The sequence below is a fragment of the Leucopleurus acutus genome (genome assembly GCF_964270905.1).
Source record: "Leucopleurus acutus genome assembly, chromosome: 15".
NCBI classification, from domain to species: Eukaryota; Metazoa; Chordata; class Mammalia; order Artiodactyla; family Delphinidae; genus Leucopleurus; species Leucopleurus acutus.
In genome coordinates this window covers 42,337,597-42,351,335 of record NC_139157.1, presented here as the reverse complement: position 1 = coordinate 42,351,335, position 13,739 = coordinate 42,337,597, and the positions used below count along the sequence as shown (strand labels likewise).

The 13,739-nt window shown below is 39.6% G+C and overlaps 1 protein-coding gene across 1 annotated transcript in view; it reads left to right on the top strand.

Moving 5' to 3' along the window:
• The window catches only part of SLC35F1 (solute carrier family 35 member F1), a gene marked incomplete at both ends in the record, with an annotated part of 421,977 nt that overhangs the window by 247,001 nt on the left and 161,237 nt on the right, over positions 1–13,739 (top strand). Inside the window, one exon of the mRNA XM_082855277.1 lies at positions 1,768–1,943. Coding sequence (XP_082711403.1) covers positions 1,768–1,943 — 176 coding nt within the window. The remainder of the gene's footprint in view (positions 1–1,767; positions 1,944–13,739) is intronic.

The window sequence follows — 13,739 nt, the reverse complement described above, 5'->3', positions numbered from 1 at the left end:
AATCCTCACTCACATGTCTGGTACTTCAGCTGAGGTGGCAGTGGTTGGCTGGGTCTCTCTTCTTCTTTTCACACAGCCTCTCAATATTCAGTAGTCTAACTCTGGCTCTTTACATGGAAGCTGTATCCTAAGAGGGCAGAAAATGGAAGCCGCAGAGCTTCTTAAGGTTTAGGACCAGAAGTCACATGACATCTCCCCCTACCTTCTATTGGTCAAAGCAAGTCACAAGACCAGCTCAGCTTCTGGAAAAGGAAAATAGACCCCACCTCCCTTTGGGAGAAGCAGCATGTGAGGAGATGCTGCTTCTCCCAAAGGGAGAGGGATGTGAGGAAATGTTGGCAGACATCTTTGTAGATGGTGTAACATAGGCCTTATAGATCACTGCATTCTGTAGGGTACCATCTATAGGGTATCATCTATAGGGTAGGATTTTAAGCAACAGACTGACATTTTAAACTTACATGTTTAAAAATATCGCTTTGACTCCTTTGACACCTTTATGAAGATTGAATTGAAGGGTCAGGGCCAGTGCCTGGAAACAGAGCAATCTACCCATCTACCAAGGCAGCCTCTGCCAATATGTTACAGGCTAACCTCTGCAGAGTCTTTTTCATAGGTCCACATGCATTGCCACAATTTGTCCTCCTCGTGGAAGCAAATGGAATGAGTGATGGATGCCTTTTTTAAAAAGAAGGATACCACCAAGGTGTCCACCCAGAACCCTGCCCAGGGGTCCAGTGCCCCTTCCAGAAAGATGGATTCACATCTGCCATGGGGGAGGGAATATGCAGTGCTGCAGATGCTCTGCCTAATGCTTTTCTGTTTAGAAATACTACTCTTTGCTTATTTTATGTTCATTTTTCTTTAAATAAATAAACCAGGAAAGTCAGATGAGACCCCTGGGGAGAGCAGAAGTCTGCTTTGCAGAAGCCAGGGGCTTGTCCTGTGTCAGAGCATACAGGTGGATGTGACCATAAAGCCCACATGGGTGTTTTATTTCTATGCAAAGTGAACCGTTTGACTCTTGCCTGTAATCTCCACTACAGTGGTCTGTAGGGTCAGTGCCTATTAAAAAAGCCACAGAAAATATTCACAGAATTTGAAATGTCTTATTGTACCCCCTCAGTCACTAAATTTCCTTCGTGAATGAGAGTTTTAATGTGTCAGCAACTGCGACTTGAGCAGAGGAGAGCAGAGACTAGTGCTTATTAGTGCTTGTTAGAGCAAACTGTTCAATATCTGGGAATGGAGAGTAGATAGTCCTTTTAGATTATCAGGGGTTTGTATGGCCCCTTTACCTAAGTTTTCCTAGAGCCAAGATTTTGGTCTATGAAGAAAAAAGTCTCTGTTTTTTGGTACAAGAACCTGAGGACAAGGTTGGAATATGGTCCTGCTTCGTCAGTGTTCAGGTTGTCTCTCAGGTTTCTGAACATTTGTTCATGCCATGGTGGCATCAGGATGATGTTAATTCCCCCCCAGAGCTCCAGGGCTCAGTAGGTAGAAGCCAGGATCACTTGGAGAGATTTGGTCTCAAATCTCAGCTTTGCCACTTCCTAGTTATGCGACTGTAAGAAAATTCCTTAACCCCTCTAAACTTTGGTTTCTTCCTCTGCAAAACCCCAGTAAGGTAGCATTGCTATGATGGATTAAAAGAAATACTGTTTATTGCACTTAGCCTAGTGAATGGCACAAGTGCTCAGTAAATTTTAAGTGATTGTTCTAATGGACTTAATGCTGATCTTTGCTATGTTTCTCTTTATTTCTTAGGGAGATGTTAATCTCTGTGGCTCTAGGCCAGGTGTTATCCCTCCTTATTTGTGGAATTAGCTTGACCAGCAAGTACCTGTCAGAAGATTTCCATGCCAATACACCAGTCTTCCAGAGTTTCCTCAATTACATCCTTCTCTTCTTGGTCTATACCACCACACTAGCTGTCAGACAAGGTAAGCATGCAAAATCCCGAGAATATAGCTTCGTTTCTCTTTCAGCAACATCTACAAGAGTGATGAGCGATGACCAGATTAACTTTTTTCACTTACAGCGTCATAAGACAATTCAAAACCCCAAATCTCACTTTCTATTTTGCAGTAATACAGCAAACAAAATGAGTGAGTAAATCACAAAGAAGCATAAATTGTGTGAATTCAGCAGGAAGTAGGAAATGCATGTATAGGCAGAAATGTACAATTGCTTATATTTGAATTCCTGTTAGCATTCCTTGTACCCCTCAGTAAATCTAAATAGACTGCTTCGCTGGAACCTGGAACAGGCCTGATGAAGCTGTCTTAATAAATGCTAGCCCTTAGAAATTCAAGGGGATTACAGACAAATATATGTTCTTGGGAAAGTGTCATGAGAAAGATAAAAATAGTAAACACAAACAACTCTAGTAATAACAAAGGGGGAAAGAAAGAAAAGAAAGCTACCACAAATGGCCATGTGAGATGTTCTGTCTAAACTTAAAAGAGCCAAAAAAATGAAACAAGTCCTCCAAGAGTCAGTGCAAGAAAAACTTATTAACAGGCAATTGCAGTTGAAATCCTTGGGGTGTATCTCTGGAGGATATACTTCAGAGACTTATGATTATACCTATAGCCCAGAAATAGCCAATAATAAGCCCCCAGTATCAGCTGTCGACTGTAAAATATGCACTGAAAAGTAGCCATTAATAGGTTTGAAGACAATTATATACCATAATAATGAATAAAGGTATGTGTATAGCCATATACATCAATCCTAAGAGTCATACTCTTTAGAAACTTTGCTAATAAGCGTATATCAGCATTGAATTTGTATATTTCCTTATTTGGATTGTCCTTCAGAGTCATATTGCTTAATTAAAATGATTTGGCCAGGACTAGATTTCATCTTAGAGGGAGAGTAAAAATGAACAAGTTAGGACTGAATTCTAGTTTAACTTGGGATTTGTTTAAAGTATTGGAAAAGCTAATTTCATTTACTTCTCAAATATTGGTGTTATTGGTGTTTGTTTTTTAAAATTTAACATCGGTAGGCATAATTAATTTAAGAGTAACATTTCAAATAAAACCTCAGGCTGCAGAAGTTATAGACATTGAGTCTCAGCTATATTTCCTCAGTAGGATTTGGAAGCTAATGATTCTGAATGCTACAAACGCATTATCTAAACAGTTATACCCACAATTTCACCATTGGTGCCTCAATCCAGGAAAGAACTCCAGAAAATGAGGAAACTGGGGAGGCATATAATTAGAAATTTACTTATGAGAGACTGTTAACATGAGGAGTGTATAGTTTGGTCGTTCAAGAAGAGAGAGCTATGCAGTTTGACTTAAAAATCACTTGATGAAAGCTTGAATAATAGTTTAGAATTATTAAAGAATAGAATGATTTTAGCCCAGAACAAGGATTATAATTAAGGATAGTAAGATTAAATGAAGAGCAATTTTGCAACACTCAAATATAACCAAAAACATCACACGAAAGTGGTGAATTTACGTTCTGTAGAGATTTTTAGAACCAAACAGTCTAGACTACGAGATGGTGAACTACAACTAGTCTTTGGGTTCTTGTCAGTCTTACTTTCCAGGAGCCCAGAGATTTAGCAAAAACTCTCATCAGGGAAAAAAATAAAATCAAGCCATTCTAAGAAACAGAGAATAATTTCACAGTTACAGGTAGAGACAGAAAAGCTTAAAAAACTAAATGTAGAAAAAGACCCAAAGTTAATAATAATACCTTCTGGTGAGGCTTAGTAATGTGCCAGCTACTACCTATGTGAATTACCTCTTTTATTCCTTCAATCCAAGGAAATAAGAATTATTATCCAAAATTTTATAAATGAGAGATCGGAGGCTCCCCCAGCATCAGGAACCTGCTCCAGGCTACAGAACTAGGGAGAGTAGGGGCCCCTCCCAGGCCAGGGCTGGGTGCCGTCATGGCCCACTGTGCCCACCCATGTGCGGTCCGGGGAGGAAGGAAGAGGGAAGGGAGACAGGTTGGAGCAAAAGGAGGATTTTTCCCTTTGAATTTCAAAACCCTGGATAAGAAACCAGCCCTGGGGGCAAAGTCTAGTGAGGCACAGCACTGATGTCAGGAGGATGTGACTGTAAACGGTGCTGGGAGAGGATGGCGAGGGTGGGCAGGGCAGAGGCATGACTGGAAAGAGGCCAAGGACCAGAAGCAGCAAGGAATTCAGAGGCTCTTTGGAAGCAAAAGACTGAAGAGGACCTCAGAAAATTCCGACTGTCATTGCAGTTGGTGCTGGAGAGAACCAGTTTCTAAAATGCCCTATCCAGAGATTTCTGCATTGCCTCAGATTATCACTAAATATGCTGGCGTGTCTTTATTTGGGTGTTTACTCAGAATGTTTGTTTGTTTTAAGCTTCATCTTTAGAAGTTTTAATAGGCTGGCATTAAGCTAACATCTGGAAATCAACATAGTAATTACATTAATTTTGTATAGGCTGATTCCGTGCCATGTTCTAGAGACATAATAATCTCCTTCCTCATGCACCTCAAGATTTGAGAGGGAATGAACAGAGCAAAGAGGAGAGGATGGAAAGTGTGATGTGTGTGAGGAAAGTGCTGTCCTGGCCACATTTTCTCCTCCCTTGCAGGTACTTCCTAAGTACTCTGCTAAGTACTCTGCCGGGAGTGCTGCAGGTCAGGATTGAGCAAGATGCCAGCCTTCCCAATTCTTCCAGCACAGATGTCACTGGCCCCACAAGGCCACCATATTCATTTGATACCACCTTAGGCCACACAATAGCAATAAGTTAGACTCAGGAATTAACAATCTTTCTTTATCGTTTTAATTATAAAATGTATGATTGTCACATGTAAACATATTGTGATAAATGCAAGAAGCCTTTCAAGAGCATTAAGGGTCATGTTATTACAAAAGCCTTGTGGAAATTTGACTTCAGAGTTGAAGTGAATTCTCCTCACCAAATTTGCACTGAACCGATGATCAAAGACTCTGAAGCAACAGAATGCAGTATAAGTTTCAGTGTAACGCCAGTTCAAACTGGAGTTTTGAATTTGTCCCTGATTATTAATTGGTTCCTACAAAAATTTGTAGAAAACCAAAAATTGATTCCTACAAAGACCATCCTCCTTAAAAAAAAAAGTATACTGTAGAACAAGTTTTAAGGCTAGCCCTTCATGATTGGAGCTAGGTTTTTTTATTCCAGATGGTTCTAAAATTTTTAAAAATCTTGCTGTTTCTCCTAAAGAGCTTCTTTAATACAACTCTGTAGAAAAAAAATGTACTTCAAAAAAGTAGTTCCAATGACAGTGTATCGCATTTGAGAATTCAGATAAAATTTAGATAGCTGTTACTTGGTTAGTTGTAACCACTTTGGGGAAATTACTCAGACAATGTGGTGAAGTGGTTAAGAATCCGCCTGCCAATGCAGGAGACACGGGTTTGAACCCTGGTCCAGGAATATCCCACATGCCGTGGAGCAGCTAAGCCCGTGTGCCACAAATACTGAGCCTGCTCTCTAGAGCTCGTGCACCGCAACTACTGAGCCCGCGTGCCACAGCTACTGAAGCCTGCGTGCCTAGAACTCATGCTCTGCAACAAGAGAAGCCATCGCAAGGAGAAGCCGACACACCACAACGAAGAGTAGCCCCCGCTTGCTGCAACTAGAGAAAGCCCGCGTGCAGCAATGAAGACCCAACACGGCCAGGGGGGGAAATATATATATATACGTATATATATATACACACACATATATATACGTATATATGTATATATATACGTATATATATGTGTGTGTATATATATATACGTATATATACGTATATATATACATACACACACACACACACACACACATACCCATTGAAATAATGCCTGAAATCCAAACTCACGCTATATGTACAAAGTAGGGTTTCAGGAATTGTAAAGAAAAACGTAGTCCTCCTCTTGTGTTTCTCCTTTACTCTTGCTCTACCACCACACCACAATACTTCTGACACCAGATGTGTGGGGCTTTTCCCACACCATGCAATTCTGTGACACCAGCTGGGTGTCTTACAATATAACTCAGTTCTGACAGTTCTATCTGGAGATGGATAGAAGTTATTACCTGTGCTTCTGACCTACCTGCTATAGATCAGAGGTTCCCACGAACCCTCCTTGGGTTTGGTTAATTTGTTCGAGTGTCTCACAGGACTCAGGAAAGCAGTTTACTTACTGTTTACCAGTTTATTATAAAAGGATGTGATAAAGGATATAGATGTGTGCTCAGATGGAAGAGGTGAGTAGGGCAAGGTGTGTGGAAAGTGTCGTGGAGCCCCCAGGCCCTCTCTGGGCACAGCTCTTAGCATCTCTATGTCACGGGTTCACCAACCCTAGAGCTCTCCAAACCTCATGCTTTTGGAATTTTTACGGAGGCTTCATTAGGTAGGCATGATCATTAGCTTCATTTCCAGCCCCTCTCCTCTCTCTGGAAAATGGGAAGGCGGGGCTGAAAGTTCCAGGCTTCTAATCATAGCTTGGTGTTTCTGGTGACCAGCCCCATCCAGGAGCGCACCAAGAGTCACCTCATTAGAAACAAAAGAAATTCCTATCTCTCTGGAAATTGTAAGGGATTTAGGAGCTCTGTGTCAGGAACTAGGGTCAAAGACCAAATATTAGAACCAAATATGCTCCTAGCGTTCTTCTCACTTAGGAAATTACAAGTGTTTTAGGAGCTCTGAGCCAGGAACTGGGGGCAGAGAACGATACATATGTATTTCTATTATCTCACAGGTATATGACTAAGAAAGTATAGTGAAGCTTCCCAAAACTTACGGATTTGCCTGGGAAGCCTCTTCCTCATGCCTACTTTTTTCTTAAAATTCCATGTAATACTAGCTGAAATCAGGAAGCAGAGAAACACAAAAAGCAAAGACTGTGAACAACTAAAGACCACTCAGTTCTTGCATTTGGATGTAGAAGCAAGAAATGTGACAGGCTTTTAAAACAAAGGTGAAATAGGATATATTTCTTATCAAGAAAAATTATGTCATCAAACTTTTTGCCCATAAGCTTCTTTTATCAATTATTACAAGAATCCTGCTGCTTCCCAGAACTACTTTCAGCAGTTCTTAAATAATAGATATCCGTGGTTCTTTTTTTGGCAGTTTTTAACTTCTGAATATATATAAACCACACAATTTTTAAATAGTCAATAATTTCTTCTTCCTTTTCTCCTGCCAGTATTTCTCAGTTCTTGCCTCTCCAATTTCTTTTTGTTTTCCTTATCAACAAGTTGCTCAACGATGGGGAAGGTAAAGATTGTGGAACAAAACCAGGATGCTAAGAGTGAAAAGAAAACACTTTCGTTCCTTGTTTTCTTCCTCAAGTCATGATGGCGGGGAAAGAACGGGTGTCAGTAATGAACGCATGGATAGAATCAGAAGTGCCTGCTTCTTTTTGTATACAGACCCTAGGAAGAGAAGCAAAGGTTGCCACTGTTGAGCATCATTAGAGATATTCCTGATGACTAGTTCTACAAGTTTGGCTTTTTCACTGAAAGATATTTTTATAAGCTCTTCCAATTTTGAATAAAAGACAAGCTTGCAGCTAAAAATTTGATGAGTATTGCATGAATTCCAGCAAATTCTTACATACACTTTAAAATATTTGTTGAATCTTTTATATATTTCTTTGGGTGAGTGTGAAGATGAAACAAGTTACTAATAGTACTAACAGAACACTCAAAAATATCATCATGTGTAATCCCTTTGATTTCTTCCAAAGAGAATACTGAAAAGTAAATTCATGCCTTACTGTTCAAGAGAAATATTCTCGGTTTGAACATTAAATTCCAGAAGACAGAAATCCTAGAGGTCTAGGTTCAAATTTCAGTTCTCAGTGGAGAGGCTGAAGGCATTAAGTCAGCTCAGGAATATCAAGCACTCACCCTCTCCTGATCCCTTTTACCCACTATCTTCTTTTTTCACCCAGAGCACTCAAATAGGGCAGGATTGGTGAGAGAAATATATAAAGATGACAGCCTTGTCTACACACAATAGCTGGATGCAACTCATGGCCCAGTAGTCTAGTCCCCACAAGAATGTTCTTCTCAGAATTTGTACCAAAAAAGTATTGCTCCTTTTGGTGGTGGCTGGGGAGACATTAATCAGAAGATAATTGTTGCCTCTTCCAATGTAAGGCAGGCTTCATATTTGTTCTCTGCAGAAACACTATACTTCTTACAATTACATAGGCTAAATTCTCAATTACCAATGCTGCAAGATTTAAAATATCTGTGTAATTAGAAGAAACGTAGGACTTCATACGAAATAATATAGACCTCTCAGAAAACCACAAGGTCTGGGAAACTTAGGTATCTGGCATTTCACAGTACGTCAGACCCTAGAATCCCCTGAAGATCTCACCTCCCCAGTTCTGTTTGTATGGCTCTGCCTCTGTGAATCTTTGCCCCTTGCCTTTGTTGGAATTTTCTTTGGTGCTTGCTATAGGAAGTCAAAAACACAGGCCAGAGCAGTAAAAAGAGTTAAAGCAGGATCCAGGATTTTCGCAGAGCAGAAGCCTCAGTTTTGTTTTGTTTTTTAATTTTATTTTATATTAGAGTACAGTTGATTTACAATTTTGTGTTAGTTTCAGGTGTACAGCAAAGTGATTCATTTATACATATACATATATCCATTCTTTTTCAGAATCTTTTTGCATATAGGTTATTACAGAATATTGAGTATAGTTTCCTGTGCTACACAGTAGGTCCTTGTTGATTATCTATTTCCTATATAGTAGTGTGTGTTTGTTAATCCCAAACTCCTAATTTATCCCTCCCCCCAATGTTTCCATTTTGGTAACCATAAGTTTGTTTTCAAAGTCTGTGAGTCTGTTTCTGTTTTGTAAATAAGTTCATTTGTATCATTCTTTTTTAGATTCCACATGTAAGTGATATCATACGATATTTGTCTTTGTCTGACTTACTTCACTTCATATGATCATCTCTAAGTTCATCCATGTTGCTGCAAATGGCATGATTTCATTCTTTTTTATGGTTGAGTAATATTCCATATTCCATTATTCCAGTGATGTTGTATATACGTACAACGTCGTCTTTATCCATTCATCTGTCGATGGGCACTTTGGTTGCTTCTGTGTCTTGGCTATTGTAAATAGTGCTGCAACGAACGTTAAGGTGCATGTATCTTTTCGAATTACGGTTTTCTGCAGGTATATGCCCAGGAGTGGGATTGCCAGATGATATGGTAGATCTATTTTTCGTTTTTTAAAGAACCTGCATACTATTCTCCATAGTGGTTGTACCAATTTACATTCCCACCAACAGTGTAGGAGGGTTCCCTTTTCTCCACACCCTCTCCAGCATTTATTGTTTGTATGTTTTTTGGTCATGGCCATTCTGACCGGTGTGCGGTGATACCTCATTGTAGTTTTGATTTGCACTTCTCTAATAATTAGTGATGTTGAGCATCTTTTCATGTGCTTTTTGGCCATCTTGTATGTTGAAGCCTGAGTTCTGCTCATACACAGCTAGTTCAGTTTCCAGTTCTCTGGATAACCTTGACTAAATGAGAAGGGATTCTTAGATGGTTGGATAAGGAAGGACTTGACAAATGTAAATACTGAATCGTAACTCCCTTGAGAGTCGTGGGGGAGATATTACTGTCACTTACCTACGTCTGGTGAGGTAATAGTCACTGGAGCCTATTAAAACATCTCCCTTATGGGAAATTACTTGGCAAACCTCCATTCCTGTTCCTTGTCATGTTGCATTTATTTTTACTTCATATGTATGATTGGAGAGTTTTATCCCCCACAGTATAGAAAGGCTGTACGTCAGTGATTTCTGAAATGAATCTTGGTGGACACTCCATGGGAATTATGCTTATGTTGGGGAAGGGAGAAGAGAAGGTGGGGCAGCGGGTGGGGGTGAAGGGATTTTTACACAGACCATGCTGGGAAATTGTTAGAGAAGATCAAAGGGGAAAATTAAAATCCATTTCTAGCAAAACTGCCTGCCAGTATATGGAGCAACTGGAACGCTCATATACTGCTGCTGGGAATGCAAAGCGATACGGACACTTTGGAAAACGGCTTGGCAGTTTCTTATAAAGTTAAACATCCACTTACCGTGTAACCCATCAATCCCATTCTTCGAAGAGAAATGAAAACATCATATCCACGCAAAGAACTATACGCAAATGTCCATTGCAGTTTTATTCACATTCATAAGCCCAAACTGTAACCAACCTAAAAGCTCATCAGTTTGTGAAAGGAGAAAAACAGTTGTGGTAAATGCACACAGTGGAGTATGACTCAGCCATAGAAGGAAAACGCTACTGATACATGCAATGATATGGATTAATCTCGAAAGCATTATGCTATGTGCAAGAAGCCAGACACGAAAGCTTATACTGTATACTTACATAATGCATAGTAATGCGATGTTCTGGAAAAGGCAAAACTATAAGGTCAGGAAATAGATCAGTGGTTGCTAGAGTGGGGAGTGGGGTGTTGACTGCAAAGGGACACAAGGGGACTTTTGGGGTAATGGAAATGTTCTGTATACCTTGGTTGCGGTAGAGGTTACATGACTATATACATTTGTCAAAATTCTTCAAACTGTACACTTAAAAGGGGTGTCTTTTATTAGATATAAATTATACTTTAATACACTTGACCAAAGGAAAAAAAGAAGAAAGAGAACTGTCTACTCTCACTCCATGGCTGCCATGATGAAATAACGTTATCACTGGGCTCAGAGTTTCCGATGTATAGCTATTCCCTCAGTCACTTATGGGTATTAGGAAATGCCATTAAAACTTCCTACTTCATTGTGGCATGCTTTCAGGCTGCAAGAATGAGTATAGTTTCCTCCAACCCCAGAAAATGTACCTACTCTAAAGAACTTGCTCCTGGGACATGAATTATTATTTATCAAGCTCACAATCTATTAAATAATGTAAAAGTACATAAATTTCATACATATGCAGTGCTTACAGGGTGAATCTGCCCCAAGTCAAGTCTCCCACAGTCTTAACCAAATTTACAGTACCTAATAGTGCATATACTGTTTGTGCTAAAGTGACTGAATCTCAAACAGAGTGATTCCTTAGGCAGAACTTTCAATATCACTTAGCACAATAAATGACTTTTAGACTGAAGGAAAATGACGTGAATATGCAACACCATTTTCTTTTAATGAATCCTTACATAAACTTACACACACACACACACACACACACACACCATACATCAGGCCCTCCCTCATTCCCCATGCCAAATACTTGATTAATGGATGCCCTTCTGATTCTTCTATTCCAAACAGCATATAAGCATGGAGGGAGGGATTGTCTTCCTGTTTCATCTGGAGTCTATGTTGACTGTTAATTCTGGAAATCTTTAAGCATTCATCTACCCATGCTGAGAGCTGGCATAGAGCAATACTCATTCTTGGCACGAAGCTCCAGCATTCTTGTGGGAGATTGAAGGGTGGTTACAAGATGATAACTATATTGCCTGAAGGAGATAAGTCCCCTTCTGCCAAAATAGTGCTTTGTATGTAATTAGTGTAAAAATTCAGAGGAATAGAGTTTATCCTTACAATCATCTTTCTCATTAAAAAAGAATCATAATGGAAGAACAAAGCAGTCCCTGCAGTGAATTGAATTGCTTTCCCTAAGTTTTCATTAAATCAAAGACTCAGCAGTTAGCCATCTTGCAGACACTATTGCAGTCTGCTGCATGAGATTTGCAGGGTGGGGGGGGGGGGAATAAAACAATGAAGCAAAGTTATTTTTTCTTCACAGGATTAGAATTGCATTGTGATTATCTTTAGATCAGAGTTCCCTGTCCATGCATTTTTTTGACTGTCTGGTTTCATTCGTTTCCATTTCTGAGTTTTTGAGGACCAGGAAGAATGTGTAACTCACCAAATTTAAATGTGATTCCTGCAAACGGTGGGTTCTGACTACAAGTTGGAGTGACTGGGCCCCTTCAGTGACCTATATGAGGAAAAAATATAAAAGAAATTACTTCCAGATAAAAGAAAATACGATCAAAATTTGTTTTTGACAGTTTTTTACTATTTGATATGTCTTTGTATGAAAGAACATGAATATTACTTTATTTTACCTTTAACTGCCTAATTAGTCATGTCTAAGAAAATGTCTACCCTTAAAAATCATATTTGGGAATTATTACTTATGTTCACTAAATTAAACAATTAGGATCTAGACATTTTCTGTTTCTCAGTTCAATAGAAATTCGAGAGCCATTGAGTCATCCTGGGTTAACTTGCCTGTGCTGTATTTCTTCATTTCACAAGTCAGAGTAATAATAGTAACTGCCTTACAGCTTTCACGTGGACCAAGTAAGGTAATATATGTGGAAAACTCCTAGCACAGTGTCAGACATATAAAAATCATTCAATGAATATAATCTGCCGTCATTGGAATTAGATTTGCTTCATAAATGATTGATTTTCCTCCCCAGAAAGTTGGATTTTACACATGTACCCCTTAATTTGAATCAATTCTGTCATGCGGACCCTGAAATTCATTAGCCATATCCCAGCTCTTATGTTCTCCTTAACTTGTCACTGGATGTCAGAGTAGGCACTGGTCTGATTCACAGAGGGAGCAAAAAGGAGAGACATTTTAGATGCTTTCTTACCTACGGTGTCCATTGTGAATGAGGGAATTCATTGATATAATTATTATACTAGAGCAGGACTAATTCTGAAATGCCTGAGCCCAGGTCCTTCCCCCGCAGCATGTAGAGTGGGGCTCCCTCCTGCCTGAGGAAGCTACGTGGTGGGAGACCATGGGCACCCAGAATCTGTTCAGAAGGAGCCAGAGCCCCCCCTTCAACTTTCAAGCATAACTTCCCTCAAATGGTCCAAACTACAAGAAATCAGAAGGGGAAGGAGGGAATCTCGCTCCCATTTTTTGACAGGGTAAGAATATTATGTCTATTTTAAAGTTGAAAAATAAAATCAGGGTGACAATAGGAAAAAATAAAACTGGTCCAAGATGAGAAAGAGCTGTGAAATACCCAGAGAGAGCACAAAGCACTGGGGGCTACACAGCCAGGGAAGTGTAGGCAGCCAGTGCGTCCTTCTCTAGCTAAGAAGGGGAGAGGCTGTCACAGATCGCGGAGCCATCGTTCAGCCATCTTTCAGCCAGAAGAACACGCTGCAGACAAACTCAATGGACTACTAGGGCCTCACCAAGTTCAAAGCAGCTGGTTCTATACCTACAAGCACAATTCAACTTTTGGCTTAGTGAATGTCATTTGCGGAGGTCAAAATTTCCAGCTGTGCTGTGTTAAACTCAGGACCATTATAGCACAGCTTTAAGCAAGCTATTGATTTTACACTTTTTTCAGACTAAAAGAAACTAAGATCACTCAGGAGCAAGCAAAGAACTCAACTTCTATAAATAAAGTTAAGGAACTTGGTAACTTCTTTTTCACAGAGCAATGTGTGGGCAGAGCTTATGTAAGTGGCATAAATGAAGAAGTCTCTGCCCTGTTAAAAATCGTAAGTTGTTTACTATATGGAAACGTAATAGATCTCAATCCCTGATTTCTCTTGTTTTGGCATCAGTTACGTTGACTAATTTAGATATCTGACAGGAAAGTCATTGATAAGTGTGTTCCTATACTCAGTGTCTCTTAACTGAAGGAATCAACCTGGTGTACAAGCCAAGGATTCAAATTCTCCCTAGCCTACAGAGGTTTATAGTTTTAGGTCTGCCCATGATTA